General features: G+C 41.6%; 1 protein-coding gene across 1 annotated transcript; it reads right to left on the bottom strand.

Annotated features, from left to right (window-relative positions):
• Positions 1-224: 224 nt before the first annotated feature.
• pole (polymerase (DNA directed), epsilon) lies at positions 225-21,265 on the bottom strand. Its single transcript, XM_030737465.1, has 48 exons — positions 21,201-21,265; positions 20,947-21,082; positions 20,775-20,855; positions 20,621-20,665; positions 20,450-20,542; positions 18,867-19,021; positions 18,615-18,759; positions 18,419-18,499; positions 18,198-18,305; positions 18,004-18,114; positions 17,830-17,915; positions 16,647-16,766; positions 16,420-16,552; positions 16,205-16,318; positions 15,884-16,096; positions 15,689-15,796; positions 15,429-15,557; positions 15,246-15,348; positions 15,028-15,174; positions 14,759-14,904; positions 14,471-14,619; positions 14,239-14,331; positions 13,737-14,039; positions 13,454-13,649; positions 13,072-13,286; positions 12,450-12,552; positions 12,274-12,354; positions 12,050-12,172; positions 11,727-11,936; positions 11,380-11,592; positions 11,122-11,265; positions 10,880-11,020; positions 10,634-10,787; positions 10,316-10,422; positions 9,989-10,165; positions 9,649-9,872; positions 9,189-9,409; positions 8,900-9,104; positions 8,591-8,764; positions 8,175-8,300; positions 5,750-5,882; positions 5,458-5,656; positions 5,214-5,345; positions 4,842-5,035; positions 4,540-4,740; positions 4,293-4,418; positions 1,260-1,349; positions 225-1,165 (listed from the first exon to the last, which is right to left on the bottom strand). The coding sequence occupies exons 1-48, from the start codon at positions 21,263-21,265 to the stop codon at positions 1,043-1,045; spliced, it is 6,876 nt and encodes a 2,291-aa protein (XP_030593325.1). The 3' UTR covers positions 225-1,042.
• Positions 21,266-22,756: the final 1,491 nt, after the last annotated feature.

Raw genomic sequence — 22,756 nt, 5'->3', positions numbered from 1 at the left:
GCATTTAAAAAAACAAACAAAAATAAAACAGTGGCAATTCAAAGAATTTTAGATCGTAAACTTTTTTGTAATTTTTCTGACACACCATATTAACCTAATATAACACTTACTGAGAGGCTAATAGCTGCAAATTCAAATAACTTATTTAAAAGCACAGAAGTGCTCTCATCTCTTTTGTCAACATACACAAAGAGCATTTGTACCTGTAAGCAGTGAATCTGACTGCACTGCAGTTAAGTGTGAAATGTGATTACTTGTCTGAGACTCCAACCAGCAGGCAACGTGAGTCAGCTGTGGAAAAATGACGCTGACGTGAAAGCAGTGGGTGGATTAAAATAATTCGGATCCAGACTTATACATGGTGCTCACTACCAGATATACATTTCCATATGAGATGAGAGCAAAAAAGTAAATCACAACCAGCTGGAAAAATGCAGACTTTTTACCAGAGGAAATTTTCAAGGTTCAATTTACTCAATAAAAAACAAACTGAAGTTTTTCAAAGCCAACAGTGAAAGATTATGCAACATGCACTGAGGCAGCATTAGTTTTCCCAGCAAGTCTGCAGAAGAAATTACAGGGGTTCAAATAGCGGTCCAAGTAATTGAAGCTGTGCATAAGCTACAGCAAACACATTAGCAGCCAAGAAAGAGAGGAGGAAACTGAGACAATGTAACTACTAATTAGTTCAAGTCCCAGAGTAGAATAAAGGTTATTCAGGAGAATTAGGGTTGTGTCACAGCTTCAGTACAAAGTACAGCACTGCAGCAATCACAAACAGACTGAGACACATGAAAAACATTTATTAACAGTGAAAATATTCATACACATACATAATTTTAATCTAATTCAAACATATCTACAATGAACACATTTCTCTTCCACCCCGTTTAATCACTATCCTGGTTACACTATCACACAGCACAGAAACAGACAGCAGTGCTGTTGAAGTTCAAAAATTAATATCAACACTTGGTGTTGCCAGACGATGTTTCCTGATCCAGATGGAGGACGTGTCGGACCTCAGTGGCAGAGTTCATATTTAGTGACCACGCTGATTGATCTGAGGGCTCATAATGAGCAGCCACCCAATGGTCTCCTCCAGGAAGTTCATCTTGTAGTGGGATGCTATGTTCTGAAACACTGTAATCTGCTCAGAGAAGCTCTATAAACAGACAAAAAAACAGCTGTGTCAAATGAGGACAAAAATATGCAAACATCACTGAATTGAATGATGCAATGTGATTCAAAGTAGAAACCTTGGCTGAGAAAGTGAGGTCAAAGCCTCCAGCACATTCACAGTAGAGGGGCATGTTGGTTTCCTTCACTCCTTTACATTTGGTACATACCTAAAATTGAACAAAGATTTTATTTATTTTTTAAGCTGTGAGGCAGGTTCAGGAGATAAATGCCCAAAAACAGCAAACAGGCTGTCAAACATTGTACAGTGGTGTGAAAAAGTGTTTGCCCCCTGCCTCATTTCCTGTTTTTTTGCATGTTTGTCACACTTAAGTGTTTCGGAACATCAAACCAATTTAAACAATAGTCAAGGACAACACAAGTAAACACAAAATGCAAGTTGTAAATGAAGGTGTTTATTAGTAAAGGTGAAAAAAAATCCAAACCATCATGGCCCTGTGTGAAAAAGTGATTGCCCCCTAAACCTAATAACTGGTTGGGCCACCCTTAGCAGCAACAACTGCAACCAAGCGTCTGCGATAACTTGCAATGAGGCTTTTACAGCGTTCTGGAGGAATTTTGGCCCACTCATCTTTGCAGAATTGTCCTAATTCAGTTACATTAGAGGGTTTTCGAGCATGAACAGCCTTTTTAAGGTCATACCACAACATCTCAATAGGATTCAGGTCAGGACTTTGGCTAGGCCACTCCAAAGTCTTCATTTTGTTTTTCTTCAGCCATTCAGTGGTGGACTTGCTGGTGTGTTTAGGATCATTGTCCTGCTGCAGAACCCAAGTACGTTTAAGCTTGAGTACACGAACAGATGGTCTGACACTCTCCCTCAGGATCTCTTGGTAGACAGCAGAATTCATAGTTCCATTTATCACAGCAAGTCTTCCAGGTCCTGACGCAGCAAAACAGCCCCAGACCATCACACTACCACCACCATATTTTACAGTTGGTATAATGTTCTTTTTCTGAAATGCAGTGTTCCTTTTACGCCAGATGTAATGGGACACACACCTTCCAAAGAGTTCCACTTTTGTGTCATCGGTCCACAGAATGTTGTCCCAAAAGTCTTGGGGATCATCAAGATGCGTTTTGGAAAAATTGAGACGAGCTTTAATGTTCTTTTTGCTCAGCAGTGGTTTTCTTCTTCGAACTCTGCCATGCAGGCCATTTTTGCTCAGTCTTTTTCTGATGGTGGAGGCATGAATGCTGACCTTAACTGAGGCAAGTGAGGCCTGCAGTTCTTTGGACGTTGTTGTGGGGTCTTTTGTGACCTCTTGGATGAGTCGTCGCTGCGCCCTTGGGGTAATTTTGGGCAGCCGGCCACTCCTGGGAAGGTTCACCACTGTTCCATGTCTTCGCCATTTGTGGATAATGGCTCTCACTGTGGTTCACTGGATTCCCAAAGCTTTGGAAATGGCTTTATAACCCTTTCCAGACTGATAGATCTCAATTACTTTCTTTCTCAATTGCTCCTGAATTTCTTTGGATCTCGGCATGATGTGAAGCTTTCAAGGATCTTCTGGTGGACCTTACTGTGTCAGGCAGCTCCTATTTAAGTGATGTCTTGATTGGGAACAGGTGTGGCAATAATCAGGCCTAGGTGTGGCTAGGGAAATTGAACTCAGGTGTGAAAAACCACAGTTATAGTATGTTTTAACAAGGGGGGCAATCACTTTTTCACACAGGGCCATGATGGTTTGGATTTTTTTTCACCTTTACTAATAAACACCTTCATTTACAACTTGCATTTTGTGTTTACTTGTGTTGTCCTTGACTATTGTTTAAATTGGTTTGATGTTCCGAAACACTTAAGTGTGACAAACATGCAAAAAAACAGAAAATGAGGCAGGGGGCAAACACTTTTTCACACCACTGTATACGACAGGAAATCTAACAGGAAAACTACTAAGAAAAAACCCCCCAAAACAACCAGGAGTGGTGATATTTTTAGTAACAACCTTGTTCACAATTTGAACAACATTATACATAGCAAAGTATTCAAATTCTGTTTCAGTTCTTAAGATGCTGCGGTAATATTCTGTGGTAATATGTGCAGAATTTGGTTTGGGTTTGTCTTGTTGAAACGAGCAGAGGCTTCTCTGAAAGATGTCAGATGGCTGTGAGGATATGCTGGTTCAAACCCTGTATAGAGCCAAGGGAAAGTAAAGTTGTCACAGGACTCTATGCATTCCTGTGTGAAACTAACCACACCCCATGAGTCAGCAGCTTGTAGAGCCACCTTTAGCAGCAGTAACTTCAAGTACTCATTTTCTGTATGACTTTATCAGTCTCTCACATCATTGTGGAGGAATTTTGGCCCTCTCTTCTTTACAGTGATGCTTCAGTTCATTTAACTTTGTGGGCGTTTGTTTATGCACAGCATTTCTTCAGGTTGATATGTGGACTTCCCTGCTGTGCTTGGGATCACTGTTCTGGTGCATGACCTAATTTAGACCAAGCTTTAGCTGTCAGACAGATGGCCTCACATTTGACTCTAGAATACTTTGGTATACAGAGTAGTTCACGGTTGTCTCAGTGACTGCAAGGTGTCCAGGTCCTGTGGCTTAAAATCCATCATGGATGCTGCATCTTAAGCCCCATAGTCCCTCTCTGCTTTAGTAGGGGCACTACATCCTCTGAGATACACCCCAATCCCAGAAAGAATTTAACATTTTTATCAAACAATAAGGCAGTTTTTGAGTTCACCCAAGTCCAACCTAAATGAGCTCAGGTCCAGAAAAGGCAGCAACACAACTGCTTATGTGAAAGGTTTTTGTTTGCTTGGTAGCGATTTAACTTAAAACATTTGTGGATACTGGAACAAGCGGTGCTCACTGACAATGGCTTCCTGATGTTTTCTTGAATTCAGGCGGTGATTTTCACTATAGAACTACATTCATTTTTGATCACTGTCAATTAACATGGAGGTTTCAGCGTTTGATATGTTCTCTTTGCACTTTCACCGAAATATCTACTTGCTATAAATGACTTGAAAAATCACTTTAAAATGTAAATTAAAAACAGAATAAAGTGTCTGACACTTCATCACAACAGAGCATGACCTGATGTATTTTTATTATCATTCCTATGCTGCCACTCACCAGATCCTGCAGCGTGTAGCTCATCAGTTTCTTCTGCAGAGCTTCTACCAGAGCCATCTCAATAGATTCAGTGTCATACTGCGCCTGACAGTTGGAGCAGAACCACTGAGGCAACACCAAACCATCCTGAGGAAAAGAAAACAAGTTTATCTCATTTAGATTTCTGAATTCTACGATTAGATCCTGTAATGAACATACAATTTTATAAGGTTCAAGATGTGACTATGAGGAGCATTTTTCCTCTTACCTGTGACACTGATGGGTCCTTGCAGAGGTCAAGGTCCCGACAGAAATTGCAGTGATGACAGATGACTTCTGGCAGGATGTAGGAGTTACACGGGTCACGGAACTGGGCTTCATCTGAGAACTCGCCAACATCCACAAGACGTAAAAGGTCTCTCTTCAGCTTGTTCACCTGATTTACAATATTGGTGTCGAGTGAAAGAACCTAAACAAGGTAAGGATGGTGAGAATTTTAAATAACTAGTCCACTGCAGCAAAAGGAAAAACTACATGTAGCAGATGAAAGGAACTTTGTGCTATTTTTACCTGGCAGACATATTTGATAAACTCCAGTGCTGGGTTATTGAGTGGGAGGTGTGAACCAGGCAGAACAGGAAACATCTCTGAGGTGTGGGTAACACTCCTTGTACCCGTGACTTTTTTCTGGATTTTCTGAGTGATGGTGAAAATGTTCTGTGTCAGCTCGTTGGACACATACTCCTGGGAGAAGGAGATCATTCCTGTGGAAGAGTTTTTAAAGCTGTGAAAGCTGTAAAATAAACCACAGAAACAAACAAACTAGACTGCAGTATTTCTAATGAAAGAAAAAAAAAAATTCTAAAGAGTGTAATTTGCAGTTCCTGTGAAATGCAGCAGAAGTCTTTAGCACATGTAGAAGTCTCTTAACAAGCTTCTTACCAGGAAGTGCACTCAGGTCCCCACTGGCCTGCTGGGAAGCCTGGCTGCTGGCACGTCTCTTTACTGGTGTTGCTCCAGGAGCGTTACGTCTCAGCTCCTCTTTCATGCTGTGGTAGACTGCTGCAATGTAGGCTGACATGGAAAGGGCATTTAAATACTAATAATCATTAATAATAATTAATAATTAGAATAGAAAAGCAAAGCAAAAAAAGAGAGAAAAAGTTGGAGATTTTTCTTCTTTTACCTGAGACAATCATGAGGAAGTACTTCTGGCAGGAGGCAGTTTGAGGAAGATACTGCATAATATTCCAGTTACTCTCAATCAAATCCTCCACTTCATCTGTCTCTCCATCTCCATCATCCTCCTCAGCATTGTCTTCATCCTCATCCTCACTGCCATCCTCATCTCCCTCCCCTTGTCTGTTTTTCTTTTGGGCTCCTTCCTAAAAAAAAAAAAAGTGATTATGTACTGTACTCAGCTCTTAAACTTTAATTGATGAAAGGAAAACATAACTCCAAGGTTTATTTGGCAGTACCTCGCCATACATGACGCTGGAGGGCAGTTTGCCCTTCACACCACCATAGTTGGCAGGGTCCATCCACAGCAGGAACTCCCAGCATCGTGAGAAGGACATAGTCAAAGAGTGGAAGATTTCTTTGGAATGGATGCTAGAGGAGAAACAGTTAAGGAAATGAGATTTCACTTTCATGGCCACAGGTGTATAAATCCAAGTACCTAGGCATGCAGACTGCTTCTTCAAACATTTGTGGAAAAAATGTGTCATTCTCAGGAGCTCAGTGAATTCCAGCATGGTACAGTGATAGGATGACACCTGTGCGACATGTCCAGTCTTATAATTTCCTCGCTACTAAATATTCTACAGTCAACTGTTAGTGGTATTATAACAAAGTGGAAGCGACTGGGGACGACAGCAAATCAGCCACTGTAGGCCACGTAAAATCACAGAGTGGGGTCCAGTGAGGCACATAGTGCGCAGAGATCACCAACTTTCATTGCTACAGACCTCCAAATTTTGTGTAGCCTTCAGATTAGCTCAAGAACAGTGAGCAGAGAGCTTCATGGAATGGATGATGAGTGGATGAGTGAATACTTGTGGCAATATAGTGTACTTTAAGAAATGTTGCAATGCTGCCCAGAAAACCAACAATGACAATATTTCAATTATCATAATCTCAGGAGGTATGTAGCATCAAGCTGTAATATTGATTTTATCGTAATATTTTGTCATGGAGTGAATATTTAAGTATTACATCCATTAGGTTAATGGGCAGTTCTTCAATTTTGGGTTTAACTTACAGAAATCTCTTCTGCTGATGGAAACCACAATGGAACTGCTGTTCTAATGGATTTTTTCCCCTGATTTTAGCATTCTGGCTCTTAGTTGGCATCATGAGAAACATCTGTTTGTTTTCAGTTTTGTTTTGTTGATTCTGAAATATTTTACTTGTTATATATATATATATATATATATATATATATATATATATATATATATATATATATATATATATATATATATATATATATATAATTTTTATTGAATAGATTCTGGATTCTGGGTAATTAGCTTACAAATGGAACTATTAATTGTAGAATCTGTGTAAAACTGATTTAGCAGCAGATTAGGATTAAACATTTATACATTTTCTGCATCACCAAGTGAAAACATGCAAATTCCAGTGACAATGTGATGCATACAGTTTGCGCTCATATAACTTTACAGCTGGAGTTTATTCAGTGGTGCTATTAAAGTACCCCTTACCAGGTTGCATGTATAAAACATATTCCTTGAGCAGAGAAATATACTGAGGGGCTTGTTAATCAGTTTCAACTGCTTTGGTGTTAATGAAATTAACAACAGGTGGACTAGTGGGGAAACAATGAGACAACCCTAAAACAGGAATTGTTTCACAGGTGGAGGCCAGTGATGTCATCCTTATCTTTTCTGTTTTTTCACTAGTTTTAAGCACGGAGGAGATTCTAGGAGACAGACAGTTACACTAGGAGAGCTGGACATGACCATAGAAGGTGCTTGACCCATCAGCAGGTCCAGAATCTGCTCCTTTGTGCAAAGACAAACAGGTTGAGCTCTGCTAGAGCCCTACAAAATGACCTCCAGCAGACCACTGGTGTGAAATGTGTCTGACCAATACAAACGGAAACAGACTTCACGAGGGTGACCTGAGGGCCCGACATCCTCTAGCGGGCCTTGTGCTCATTGCCTGGGACCGTGGAGCCCGATTGGAATTTGCCACAGAATACTGGAATTGGCAAGTCCACCACTGGCATCCTGTTCTTTTCTCACATGAGAGCAGGTTCACCCTGAGCACATGTGACAGATGTGAAAGGGAGAAGTCATGGAGAACATTATGCTGCCTGTAACATCGTTCAGAAAGACTGGTTTGGTGGTGGATCAGTGATGGTGTGGGAGGCATATCCATGGAGGAACAGACCTCTGCAGGCCTCTAGCAGGTTGCACCTCAGACTGTCCTGGAGCTCAGTGATATCATGGTCAAGATCTGGGAGGAGGTCCCAGAGAACACTTCACTTTGATTTTTTTGGTGGCTTTGAATTCAGCCCTCTGTAGGTTGATTATTTTCATTTCCATCAAACGATGTGGTTTCCTTTCATTCCTAACACATTACCCACTCTATATCAGTATAGATCAAAAGCATGATCCCCCCCCCATTGAGATTGAATGTGTTTTCAAAGTGTTACTTTAACATTTTGAGCAGTGTATATAGCACTGTATAATAAAAATATGTGAAAATGAAAACTCTGAACATATCCCACTCCGGACCTGGTTAAGAGTTCTACCAAACAATTTTGATCTAGCCAGGTTTAAAAGAGAGACAATCCTGTGACACTGAAGATTTAGCCATCACTAACCCACATCTCAGTTTAAAGTACACCCAACTGGAGAATATAAAAAGACTGACCTGTTGGTGATATATTCAACGTAGCCAATGGCATCATCTATCCTGCGTTTTTTAGTACACAAAATGATCCTATTAAAGTTTCCATATACCACAGCTGAGCCAAGACGTTTGAACTCTGCAACCAACCTAAAGGCAGAATGAAAGATTAACAGATGAACAGGATGCTGCTGATGTTATGCATTTTCACAAGAGGCATGAATATATGAAAATTGAAAACATTTCGATAATAATAATCACAGTTCACATCCTCAATTTCCTATTGAAAAATTCTAAATAATTATAATAATACTAAATAAAATTTGAAAAATACCAGGGCTGCGCTTTACTGGTGAACTAATACGGATGTAGATTTTACCATTATTTCACAAGAACTACATAAATGATTGTTTTTGCTGTATAAAGGATTTGGCACTCACTGCAGAAACACCTTCTTCATCATGTTGTGCAGGGTGCGGTGCAGGGCGGGGTCATACAGCAGAGAGCTTGGAGAGCGGAGCCAGCGGTAGAAATGCATCACCTGGTTGTCTGCGTACACATTATGGTACTGTGTGATCTCCCTAACCCATCCAACCACCATGCTCTTTAAGATCCTGCTCAGACAACACAAAACAAACAAAAAATAATAATAATTTGAGCAAAACACAACACATTGTCCTTACAATGAGTATCTCCACAACTAACTCCCAGTTTCTTTTTGCTGTGTTCACACACAGAAGTTGACACACCTGAAGGTGTTGGAGCAGAGAGCGGTCTCATCGTAGCTAGCCAGAGCGCTCGCTCCCTGGTTTCCTGACATCATGTCCTCCAAAGATGCCTGCTGGATCACATCAAAACTGACACCCAGACTCGCTCCACCCTCCATGTCATTGACATGCTGCGACTGCAGGATGGTGTTCACCGCCAGGCTCTGCAGGTCCAACTCCACACATACTGCAAGAAATATGTTAATACATTAATTAAGACAAAGACACTTCAAAAATCTTTCTTGTGAGTTCCTGTTTTGTTTTTCTGTACCTGTAGAATAACATCCCTGAGCATTGATTTCCACAGAGCACCTATCATCACTTTCCATCACCAGACGGCTGTCATCAGCCTCCTTTCCTCCCAGGTCAGGCCTGGATGTGGGTGAAAGCCATAGCAGGTGGTTGTGTTTGCGTAGATGTCTTGCCAGGAATAAGTCTGAGCCAAAGATGGACACATCCTGTGGCAAATTGCCCACGGGTAAGTGGTAATATCTGAAAGTGAAAAACAGAAATTCAAATGCACTTGCAAAAAAATGTTTAACAAAAATTTCTGACTGTGTAAACATTTTATTACAGACTACAACCACAAAGTGAGCATGTAAGAGCCTTGTAGATGCTTCTGACTAAAATGCTTGGTTTAAATAAAAAATAAAGCACCTTCCATCCTCTGTGGAACAACCTTATGTGTGATGGAAATTTGGGAAAAATCAGCAGAAGCATATAAGTCATACCTGGCCATGTCAAAAGCCTGTGACAGACAGCTGTCCAGGTTGAGGTAGTGGCGGATCATGCGGCGGGCACCGAGTCGTTGCCAGTCCAGCACATTATAGCTGATCTCATCGAGCACATGCACTGGCACGACCGGGAACTCCTCGAGCACCGGCATCCCCGCTGCCAATCGACGTAGCTCCCAGTTTGACTGCACAGCGATGAGGGTGGGCCCACGACGCTCCTCCTGTCAACAGCAACAAGCAAAGCAGACGTTTGCAAATGTAGCCGCACGAAGAAACTTAATGTACGCGTTAAATGTTACAAATCGTTAAAGTTTTAAAAATATCCAGAGTATTTTACCTTGTAGTTTAGCAGTATGCGTTGGAGCGCACGCGAGATTGCCTTCATGTCATTTTCAGCCCGCACCTCAAAGGTGTGTTTCTCTGGAGGCAAAAGCTCCTCCGTCGTCTTCTCCAGGAGGGCGGTGCGTTCAGCTGTGTAGAGATTACTCAGGTTGGGCATCTGGTTGCTTCGAACCTAAAAAAGAAACAAACAAACAAAACCCCGCACAAATCAACAACTGATCAGGAGCTTTATTCTTACTGCAATAAATAAAGAAACTTCTCTGGCATTAAAACAAAAAGTAAACAAAATGGCAGATGCACAAAGAAAGACTGTTACTCTTACTGTGTCCAGGACAAAGATGCTAGCTTTGCGCTGAGAGGGGATGAAGAGGCCAAACAGAGCCTTGTGGCCCTGGCTGTGATGATACAAGTACATGTGGCGGACACTCCCTGCAAACATAGTTATTGCACAGTAAAATTCACAAGTACTTGCTGTGTAACAGCTTCCTTTTCTACTAGAAAAAGATGTGATCATTTAGGTCATCATAAATATTAAAAAAAAAAAAAAAAATCATTATAAAGCTGTGACATCCATGACCATCAAAGGTCTGCTGTCGGCACTTTAAAATCTAGCTTTTGAAGTGTCTTAGATGAGTCTTACCAGGTTCCAAGTAGCTAAACTGGGCCAAGGACCTCATCTCCAGATGCTCCAGATCGAATGTGTCAGCCTCCCTGCCGGCCAGATCCCTCACGACATGTTTATTGACCATACACACACATCCGAGCTGCACCAAAGCTCGAAACAGCAAAGGAACCTAAAAAAATCAATGAGGAGGAGCCCTTACTAATGCTGTATTCTGTTTACATAGTGGTATACAATTATGCTAACACTGGAGATTACACAGACCTGTGTTTCATAGACTCCTTCAATGTCTGGTGCAGAGAGGTCGGCGTTGATCTCATTGATGTGCTCCTGGTACATGTCCTCTGGCACAGAGTACTCATAAAGGTAGTAAACCATGTTGGATCGAGGCAGCATGCGGTTCACCTGTAATCGCACCATTCTGATACATTAACTTTAGGTATCTTATTATGACTTTCACAATTCACACTGATGCATTATTTAATGTTATTTTTTTTGCAGCATGCCTTTTTGTATGTGGCTCCCTCCTCCTGTTTAGGGACTTTCTGGTTGACATAGAAGACACGTGGGATGTTGAGTTTCATGCAGTGGAGGTCATTTCCAATCAGAGCCCAAAGCTTATAGAGACCAGGGTGACTAGTCTCTGCAATCTGACAGGCAAAAACACCCCCCCAGAAAAACAAAAACAGAACATCTCATCATCATCTTTGGATTTTCATATTTATTCAATTATTTATAAATGATAATGGGCTGCTTTGCACCACCTGCACAATTTGCCACGGCATATCAAGGATGCTGCGAGCTGTTCTGCGGAGGAAGCTCCCCAAACCTGTGGCGGGACCGTCTCTGATCACTCCTCCACCGACAGGTTGAGCTTCTCCATCCAGCAGCCTCCTCCTCTTTTTTCTCTCCTTCCTTTGCTTCAGCTGCAGCTCCCACTTTTTCTTATGATAACGCAGCCACACTAGACGTTCCTCCTGCACAGACATGGTTGTTTAAACCTTTTAACATGCATCACTGGAACATATTGGATTTCAAATGCACTATAAATGCATTTGAAATTGGATGAAACATATACTGTATATGTATACTGAGTCTTCTGCTTTCTTACCCGTGTTGTTCCCATGGGAGGGGGTGGTCCCAGTATCTCTCTCCAGGACTGTGTGAGCTCCAAATCCTGAGACTCCACCTGGCTGTCGTCTCCCTGTGATGCACGCTTCCGCTTAGTGCTGATGAGGACAGCTGGTTGCAGGGGTTTAGGTGGCATCCCAAAATCCTCTATGTCAGCAGCTTGGCCTGCTTCATGAGGCTGATGGGCTATCTGAGAGAGACAAAGATATGTAAAGAGCAACAATAAGGTTTACTAGTTGACACTACACAAAAGAAACAGTGCTGGCAGTTTGATTGGACACCTTGCTGTGAGGGTAACCTTACCTGTCTCTTGCCCTCACTGGTAAACAGCTCACTAATTTTCTTCTGCTTGTAGATGTCGTTTTTCTCCAGGAGTTTCTTGTGTAACCAGTCAGGATGCCTCACTCTGGGAACAGGATTCTTCACCTTATGATGAACAGAAACAATTAAAAATGGAAATTTAACAACTATCAAATTTTCCCTTAAAAAAAAAAATGTTTGATTTGTGTTTTTGTTTTGTTTTTTACCTGTTGTAGAGCAGCCGGGATGGTGATGATTTTCTGGATTGCACTACCCAACCTCTCTATGTAATAGCTCCAATCAAGGATCTGGAAAAGCCCCAAAACAAACATGAAAAAAAAAATGAAAATATATAAAGCTTTTCCCTCTGTTGCTCACATCTAAACTGGTCCTAAAAACTCACAGAGCGGATGTCCAAGTCATGCAAGCTGGGCATCTTCAACCACTTGCGAAGGAAATGTTTCTTCACACTGGGCTCTGCCTGAAAGATAGCCAGAGGAATGGCCCTGATGGAGAGAAACATAAATCAGCCAGTGCCCTTTAACTTCTGATCATATTAGAAATTGCTTGTTTCCCAAAGATATTCCAAAATGGGAAATGAGAGATGGATGCCATTTAGAGGTCTCAATATCAGCATTTTGGCTGTTGCCACCCTGTTTATTTGTTTTAACTGGATCTGTCAAGCAAGGGGTGGATGTGACTGACAAAAAAGCAACTTGTGAATCAAAGGGTAGCCACAGTCTAGAGGTTACTCTGCTTTATCATGTTCAATATGGGACCATAATTTACAAAATAAACATTATTCTGTATTTACTAAGACCTTAAACTAATGACTGAGACCATAAATGAAGCGTTTATTGATATTATAGATGAAATGCCCGGTAAGGTTGTTTTCACATAGACTTCTACAGAGTAGAGGTGTTGCTGTCCCTGGCTGGCCATTATAAAGATCATATCTTTCCCAGTGGTTTCCGTTTTCAGACCAGGAGACTACACCCGTTTATTTTTCCGAGCAGTTGTCAAACCTTTCTGTGACGGGGGAACCCTCAGGTTTTCGGGAAATGACGTAGCGACAGCTCAGACCAGCGTCTTTCACCATTTGGTCTCCCAGGAACTCTGCCAGCCTCTTAGCTGTGCTGATAGACGTGGACTTCTGCTCTCCGTAGTCCTCAAGCCTTCTGGACATTGAACGATTCTCTGAAATCAGGTCAAACAGCTCCACATCTGGCATGTTGGCAGCCTGTGTCACAGTTGAAATGGGTCAGTCAGCTTCTTAGTGATGCATTTTCTGTGAAAATTTTGCTAATGCAACAAGGAACTGTTGCACAGTACAGTTCAGAAATATCACATTAAAAAACCTTCTAACAGGAGACTCTAGTTTTTCAGAATTTGATCTTAGAAATGTACCTTGCTGTAAAGTACATCCAGCCAATAGTCAGCCACTTTGGCCACTGAAGCGTAGACCTCCTCTAGAGTGGTTCCTTTGAGGAAAGCCTCGAACACGGACGACTGAAAAATCTTAATGAGCTGGAGCTCCCCTCTTCTCTTCACTTCAAAACCCTTCAGCTCAGCCAGAGAGCCATCCTCATTAAACACAGCGTACCTAAAAACAACAGAGACCCTGTTGATTCCACCTTAACTACATTCCCATATGAAGGCGACAAACCATTTAATAAAAGAATCACCATACCTCTTCTTCAGCTTCTTGCCCTCCTCTTTGGAGGCTGGCAGGATCATTGCCAGATATGGTCCATCCACCTCAAAGAAGATGCTGTTCTCCGCCCTTATGTTGTAAGCGAGGGATGCAGGGTCAGCCAGCTCGTGGTACTGATCGTTTGTAAATCCCTCCTTTACCATAATGTTCAGCATGGCTCCTGGGTAGGAGATAGTCACCTTGGGCTTCTTCTCATTACTGGTCTTCACCACAAAGTTCTCAGGGAAGGTGTTGGGGAGGACACACCAGATACCATCAGTGTCCAACTCAAGAGGCCTCCTGAGTCACAGAGAAATTTATTGCAGTATTTTTATAGTTGAATAACCTGACTGCATGGGTTACAGGAAAAAAATAGGATAAAAACCACCATCTGGAAGCTCGATTAAAAGGAAGCTTTTCATTTCTTTCGAGCTCATCCTGCACTGACCGAGAAAGCACTTCCTCATATTAGATGTCAAATCATTATTAGGGAACTCACCCTATTTGCTCAATGAGCTCTCTGGCCTGAGTAATAATATTGGCTCCAGTGTAACACACAATGCCAGCCATCTCCATAGAGTACCAGCGGGCCCTGATGGAAACAAAAAAAAAAAACAAAAAAACATGGACAGCATCAAGTCAACAGCACTCAGCACTGACTCCAGAGAAAGGCTCAAGTAACAGTGCAAGTGGATATGTGATGATTGATGAAAACTGCAGTCGACGCCTACCCCTTCCTCATGACGTAGCCGTAGAAAGAGTTGAGAATACACTTGTGAGCGAGCTGAAGAGACTCGTACAGGATCTCCATGTTTTTGCAGCGCTTCACCTCAGCGGCGTCTCCGCTGTCCTGAGCTGATGAAAGTTTCTTCTTCCATACCTAAAGCAAAGGTAAGACCGAAAAAAACAAAAACACTAAATGGCAGGTAATTCTACTGAGCAAGAAAGATCATGTGTCATTTGATTAAACGGCTATAGAAATTTTAGGGGAATCTTGTTTTTTTTTTTTTAAAGATTACCTTGTGAAGTCCTTTGAATTCATAACGCCGATCTCTGAAAGCTCTTACAGTATCAACATAGAAGGAGTTTTCTCTCTGACAGATGGTGGTAACTCGCTCCTCCAGCTTGGTGACATGCGTCTTCTTATACGCCTTCTTACAATAGTCTGATTGATTAAATAAATAAATAAAAAGACAGGTCCAACTATGCTTTGACAACCCACAATTTTGATTACTTATGATGAAAGTCTACTCTAAGGAGCCCAAAAAAAAAAAAAGAGAGAAAGAACCTGCGAGACGTTTCTTCTCATGTTTGGCCTGCTCCTCCCTGTTGAGCGTGTGGAAGGCCCGAGGTGGACCGTTGGGGAACAGCGGCGGGAATTTCTCAGACTCAAGTTGCTGCTGGATGCGGTGGAACTCACTGCGGCTGGCAGGCACTGCAGAGAGAAAAGTTTATTTTTGCAAAAATTCCTTAAAAGCAGAGCAAAATTATACAAAAATGACTTACTGATTTCCCCTCTCCATTGCCAGGTCATCCTCCTCTGACACTTTGCACCAGGCTTGTTGAAGTCACAGGCAGCACAGGTGGCCTCATCAACCATTGCGGATGGCTATAAAATCAGAAAATAAAGAATTTGAATTTGATGCATTTCTACATGTAATTTTAAGCGTTTTTAAAAAAAATAATAACCTGAAGGCGGTTGGTGAGAATAATATTGGGGTACATTGCCCCAACATCTAGATGGTAGATGAGAGGACATTCAATCCTGTTTGGAACCTCCTTGAGAGACGTCAGCTTTTTCTTAATTTCGTCACAAACCTGAGAAAATTCCAGAGTTAATTCTGAACTTTAAGCTCAACAAAATAAATGCTGAGTGACAAATCAAAAATACACACACACACACCAGGCAAAAAAAACAAAACAAAAACAAAACAAAAAAAACAACACACCTCATTAAAGTTGGTGACTTGCTCCAGAGGGATTTTCTCCTCTTCCTCAACGGCATGGCGCATCGTTCTCTCAACACGTTGTAGCAGGAAGTCAAATGCAGCCGGGTTCTGTTACAACACCAAAACAACAGCGACATTTAAAAAAACACAAAAGCACTGATGAAGAATTAGCTTTGAGGAGTGAGCAGACTCTACCATTTTGAAACGGCAGGGGATGTCACTGCGAAACACTCCGGACTCCAGCGCCTCCACATGACCGCCCACGTAAGTCTCAGAGTCCAGGACGTGGCCGTCATCTGTCAGTTTGTTGAAGATCTGCTCCTGCTTGTTGGGGAAGATGATGTTGGCGTGGAAGGCCTGCACCATAAGTAAAGCTTCACACAGAGTTCCTGAACCTTTACGCAGCACCTGAAACAGTAAGAAACAGAAATAATGCAAGAAAAGGAATGAGTAAAATGCACTTTTTGTTTTAAGGGAAATTTACACATTCTTTTGCAAAACACAACATAGACAAACCTCATCAGGCTCCATGGGGATGATGGTACACAGAGCAAAGATGAAGGGGTGAACATATTTCATGTACAGGTAATATGTGGCCACAGCATCTGACACAGAATAAGTTGCTAATGTCTGACAGAAACATAGAGAAAGGAAAGTTAATGGAAATGCAACACGCCTGTCAAAAAAAATTTAATTCTTTCTTTTATAAAGACTGGAGAGCATTTCTGTACCTGCGGTTCCTCAGTTGCCATGCGGCACATCTCCTCTGGGTCGAGCTCCACCGGGTCGTAGCCCAGCTTAGCCTTCGCTGCTGCCTTCAGATTGTGGCTTCCTACCGGCAAGTAGCTGTCTCTCTTTACCCACCTGCCACAGGATAAGGATGTTTTAACATAATGTAACAAGCATACGCTTAGCATACACTCTTACCTAATTTTAAGAGTGTAAAAATTGTGCACACCTTAAGCAATCCATGTGGATGGCCTGACTAGCCTTGTACTCTCCCTGGCTATCCTTCTGGAAACCAATCTCCCTGTGCATGCTCAGTCCGTGGAGGCCAGCCCGAGTCTCAACGAAAGGCCTGGAGAGTAAAAGCAATATGAGAAAGGTGGAGGATCGAGATCCGAATAAGACAAACAGAACAGAATAAAAAATTATTAAAAGTGATATATCGAATATACTCAGTTTTAAAACAGTTAAAAACATTCAGAAAAGTATCAATGGTTTTTAGTTTATAGCGCATACATCTGCGTATTGTACTTTATACAGTCTATGACTTCCTGTTAATCTTGTCAATCAGGAACAGATAGTTGGTGAATAAAACTGTAAACTCGGTGATGAATCCCTGAATCCCTCAGCAAGTGATGACTGGAAAACAGGATTAAGAGCCAGTCTTATGCACAACTTTGCAGACCATCATTTACATGTTGTAGCTGTTTACTGTCACCAGGGGGGAGTGTCACAAACAACCACTGTTTGGCCTACTCTTGCTGATGTGAAACCAAGAGCTTAAAAACAATGAAAAGTGTCCACCGCAGCCACTGTTGGTGCTTCTCAGGCTTCTTTTCTGATCTTTGATGTATTTTTTTTTCCTCTCCAGACTTCTGCCCTTTGGGGTAAACTTCATTCCCTTTCCACTGCCAGTCCATTTTTCAACCAATCGGCATTCGACTGACACACAGCGTCATCCAAGCATGCCTGGATAGTTTGCATGCCCATAATCCTTCACTCTGTGTAGGCAAATACCTATGCAAATTAACACAAGCTGCTGTACTATTGCATATGATATCTCTTCCTCTGGACTTTAGTGGGATCAGGAAACAGGAGAGAAGACCTGGTTCCCACAGCCAGATGAGCTTGCGTCGCTTCTTGAGCGGATCATCATAAAAGTTTGCTGTAAGATGATTTTTATACTGAAGCAGAGTTTGGCTATAGTGAACAGAAACACCAGTTTCTATGATGTATTTGTGTAAATTAAAGACAATGAGAAACAAACAAAAACAAAGTAGCACTGCTTAAGATCCAGAGAAGTCTCTGTGTTCTCTATCAGGAGGTGGCAGCGACCCCTTCCAGAATAAGACAATGCATGTATTGTACCTTTAAAGTAGGTAACTGGCTTCCATAGAGAAAAAAAAAAAACTTACCAATCAAAGAAGTCTCCATTGTAGGTCACAAAGATGTTTGGCTTTGTTTCTTGAACGTGATCAAACCACCTCTGAATGAGGGCTGCCTGCAACCGTTACAATATGTTATTACGCTGACAGAAACACACAGCAGCCTGTTAGAGAACCAATGCTTTATGTTTAGTGGCCACATACCTCATTGTCCTCATTAAAAACAGTGAAAGGTCCTTCATATTCAGGTTTGGGAGTAAACTCAAAATCTTCAATGTTCTCAGAGACGATCTCTCGGTTTGTGATTAGAAACCCCTACGTGAAAACAAAGGTTTTAGAAGACATTACGAACAGGAAAATTACACAAACTTTAAAAATGAAAGTTAAATGAACCTTACCTGTCCATCTATCATGTAGGAGATCATCATAATTTGATCCGTCTCTGCATCTGGGAATTTCAGTGGTAGTTTGGTGGTCTCGATGTCAAACGCCAAAACAACAGGGTCCTACAGGAACAAACCAAATGAAACAATGCTTAATGGAAAAGCTCTGACATAAATCAGTCCTTTCAATATAACAGAAAGAATATCAGATGGCTTAAATAACAAAATCCTGATACCGGTCGCTCCACAAGATCGTCTCTCCGTACAATCTCTGGGGGATAAGCACCGCCTCTGTATCGAACATTGTACCAGTGAGCCTGAAAAGTAAAGACAGTAAGGATTAGAAGAGCACACATTGAGGATTTTGCGTTTACTCTGAAGAGGTGTACAGGAACATCTCGAAAACAAACAAACAAAAAAGCCTGCTCTTACCACATGGATCTTGAGGTCAATGGACACACGCACATGGTAAGGCACATCATACTCTCTCATGTCCACTATGTTGTCTAACTGATCTGAAATACTCTTTGACATCCCGTCTTCATCCACTGAGGTCACGTGTCCACCTGATAAGGCGCTGAGAGCGGAAAAAAACCAAAACAAGTTGTCCAGGGGTCATCATTAATCCGGAAATATCAGGAGGAACCTTAGAGGAACCTAACGGGACTGAAGGTTTGGTGATACCTTGATAACATTGAGGTGTAGGCATCATTGGACTGCTCCCTCTCCCGGTTCTTGCGTACTGCCGGGGAAATCTCACGCTTGACCTTGATGAGGTCGTCCACAGTGTTGAACGCCAGCTTGATGTAGTTTCCCTTTAGTCCGACTAGGTGGTTTGGCTGGAGAGAACACATCGGCATAATTTGCACGTGAGTGGCTGCATGAAGTCAACACCGCTAGCAGCCAGTAGCATAGTATACTGCAGCTTGTTCAACATAGTGATATCACAATATCTGAATTTCTAACTTTGACAGTACAGTACAGTAAAATATTTATATAAAAGAGCAGTTTTGATAATAATGACAAGACTGCCATGATGCTGAGGGCATACATTTTTAGATTTTTCCTAAAAGATACATGCTCAACGGCCACTTTCTTAGGTACTCTATTCAACTGCTCGCTGTCTCAAATATCTAATCAGCCAATGAAATAACAGCAACTTAATGTTTGAACTTGAGCAGGTCAAGACGATGTGCTCAAGTTCAAACAAAGCATGAGAATGGAGAAAAAAGGTGATTTAAGTGACTTTGTCGTTGGTATGAGTATTTCTGAAGCTGCTGATCTACTGGAATTTTCCCACAAAACCATCTCTAGGGTTTAGAGAGAATGATCTGAAAAAGAGAAAATATCCAGTGAGCAGCAGTCCTCTGGGGGGAAAATGCCTTGTTGATCTCAGAGGTCAGAGGAGAATGGCCAGACTGCTTTGAACTGATAAGAAGTCAACAGTAACTCAAAGAATCACTCATTACAACCAAGGTTTGCAGAAAAGCACCTCTGAGCGCACGAAATGTCAAAACTTTGAAGCAGATGAGCTACAGCAGCAGACCACACTGGATGCCACTCCTGGCAGATAAGAACAGGAAACTGAAACTACAATTCACGCAGGCTCACCAAAATTGGACAACGGAAGACTGGAAAAACATTGCCTGGTCTGATGAGTCTCAATTCCTGCTGTAAGATTCAGACAGTAGGGTCGGAATTTGGAGTAAATAACATGAAGGCATGGATCCATCCTGCCTTGTATCAATGGTTCAGGTTGCTGGTGGCACCCATTGGGCCCCTTAGTACCAACTGAGCATTGTTTAACCATCACAGTATACCTGAGTATTGTCCTTCCCTTAATGACCAGTGTAATGATGACTTAATGACCATCTTCTGATGGCTGCTTCTAGCAGTATAACACACCGTGCCACAAAACTCAAATCATATCAAACTGGTTTCTTGAACATGACAGTGAGTTCACTGTACTCAGATGGCCTCCACCAGAGGTCACCAGATCTCAATCCAATATAGCTCCTTTGGGGTGTGTGATGCTATCATGTCAGCATAAACCAAAATTTCTGAGGATTGTTGAATCTATGCCAAGACAGTTCTGAAGGCAAATGAGGATGGGGGGCCCAAGAAGGTAGCAAGGTAGCAAGAAGTACCTAATGAAGTGTCTAGTGAGTGTACATAGGCAGAATATATTATGACAAAAGATACATCTTTTAAATTGTTGAAAATGTATTTTGTATATATATATATATATATATTCCTTAAATTCTCACCAGATCCAGGTCTTCTTTTGGGAGGATTTCAAGCTTTGCCAACTTTCCTTGGAACTTCTTCGATAAGTATGAGATGACTTCTCTCTCACAGTTCTGGAAATGCATGTTTTGTTTACTTTTCTTAAAACATGTTTAATCAGCAAAAGAAGCAATTCACAGGCAATAACTTACCTTTTTCGTTGCAATATAAAAATATGGCTTGAAGGGCAGAGACACCTACAGACAGAATAAATGAGGAAGAATATGTCTGAGCAGAAGAAATGTAAAATGCAGAATATTTAATAAGCTGCCAGTGACTTACAACACTGCTTTTATCCAAACACACCTTGAACCTGCTTCCATCCTCCTGTATGAAATAATAATCCACTGCGCTGATCATCCTCTTGTCTTCATCCAGGATCTCTGTCTAGAAATGCAGAGGATCAAAATAATACTTAGGAGTGGGACTTTGCATCATGCATAAAGAAACTAAACAGGCTCCCACTGCGCGGACTCACAGGGTGCATGTTGACCAACCAGCCTGTTTTCTCTCCCGGCTCCTTCATCCTGTCGAAGCCGAAGCGGGCGTCCATCTCGTCGGTGAACTGGCTGCGCTCCAGCCGCTTGAGGGCCGAGATGGAGGAGCCATCATCCCTGGTTCAAACACACATAACAACAAGATTAAATTCCCACTGTCCTCCTGTCATCTACTAACATGCTTCACAAGAATGTCGTAAAATACTTTTTGATCTGTTAGAGCGGCTGAACTTACTGGTTTTCCTGATCTCCACTCGGTCCTCGGTCCGCTTTGTACCGTCCACTATTCTGCAGAACCATCTTCTATCTCGGTGTTCCAGCTCCAAAACACTAAAATAAAACACCTAAATCTGCGCGTAAAGCCGCATTTGAAAATACTTCTGTTTTATTTCAAAGGATTTCCTTCTAGCTCTCTCTGTCCCTGTCACTGACTCGGCTGGTGTTTTCCTATTTTGGCGCGTTCCTGCAGTTCCCGCGAGAGCACAGGGGTGAGAACCGGAAAAACAAAGATCGTTAATTCAACAGATGACTCACTCACGGCAATCTCGTCACCGATTCTGGAAACGTTGGAGCTCATATAGCTGCTTAAAAAAAAAAAACATTGAAAAAGATTACTGTTTACGTGATTTTCATATAATTCAGAATATTTGTAAGAATATACATTATGTAATATGGAACACAGTACTGCTAAGAAAGTTTTAATAATGTGTTTCATGAACTTTACTCTTTTTCTTACTCTTCTTATGCTGTCTCCTCTTTTTTTTAAATGATTTTTTTCCCTTTCTAACAAGATTTATGTAAAGTTCTGTTCAGTAAATATGTAACACATGATCTTCAGATAACTCAAAACAGCTGTCTTAATGCAGAGTTGGTTATGTAACAAACAATATGTATAGTTATCTATATTCTTAGTTTTTTGTATATTTGTCACACTTAACTGTTTCAGGCTGTCAAACAAATTTGAATGTTGTCCTGCTGCATAACCCAAATGAGCTTGAACTTCAAGGCACAAACTGATAGCTGGACATTGTCCTTCAGGATTACTGTATGTGGTAGAGAGCGGAATTCATGGTTCCAACAATTATGGCAAGTTGTCCAGGTTCTGAAGCAGCAAAGCAGCCCCAGACCATCATACTACCACCACCATGTTTGACTGTTGGTATGATGAATTCTTTATGAAATGCTGTGTTAGTTTTATGCCAGATGTAATGGGACAAAACCCATCCAAAGAGTTCAGCATTATAAAATGGGACAAATTTTGCTTTAACGTCAAAGGCAGTTCAAGCCATATCAACATCAGTCAATGTGTTTCAGAGGATAAAATCATCAGAACATGTTTATTGATGTCACAGAGCTCATAGACTTTGACACCAGTGAAAGTATTATTCTTGTCAGAGGAGTTGCCCCCTGCTGACCAAAAAAACCACGACAAGCAGACTTTTCAGAGCACCAAGGAGAAAACCGCTGCTGACCGAAATGAAAAGAAAGGCTCATCTCTCTCTCACACACACACACACACACACACACACATATATATATAACATCGTTCTGATGATTTTATCTTCTCAAACACGTTGACTGATGTTGACACGGTCTGAACTGCCTTTGACGTTAAAGCAAAATTTGTCCCATTTTACTTGAACTCAGGAACCGCCCATTTTCTGCAGGGCGGAAATATGAGTGGTTACTGCTTTTCCAACGAGTTTTTAATTCACAGGCAGGGACATTTTGAGTATACACGATCTTCGGAGGAACACTTGACTCTGGAAGAGACCCCCGCCCCCCCACACA

Source organism: Archocentrus centrarchus, chromosome 9 (genome assembly GCF_007364275.1).
Source record: "Archocentrus centrarchus isolate MPI-CPG fArcCen1 chromosome 9, fArcCen1, whole genome shotgun sequence".
NCBI classification, from domain to species: Eukaryota; Metazoa; Chordata; class Actinopteri; order Cichliformes; family Cichlidae; genus Archocentrus; species Archocentrus centrarchus.
Note: the sequence above shows the minus strand (reverse complement) of the source record. Positions and strands in the feature narration are given on the sequence as shown.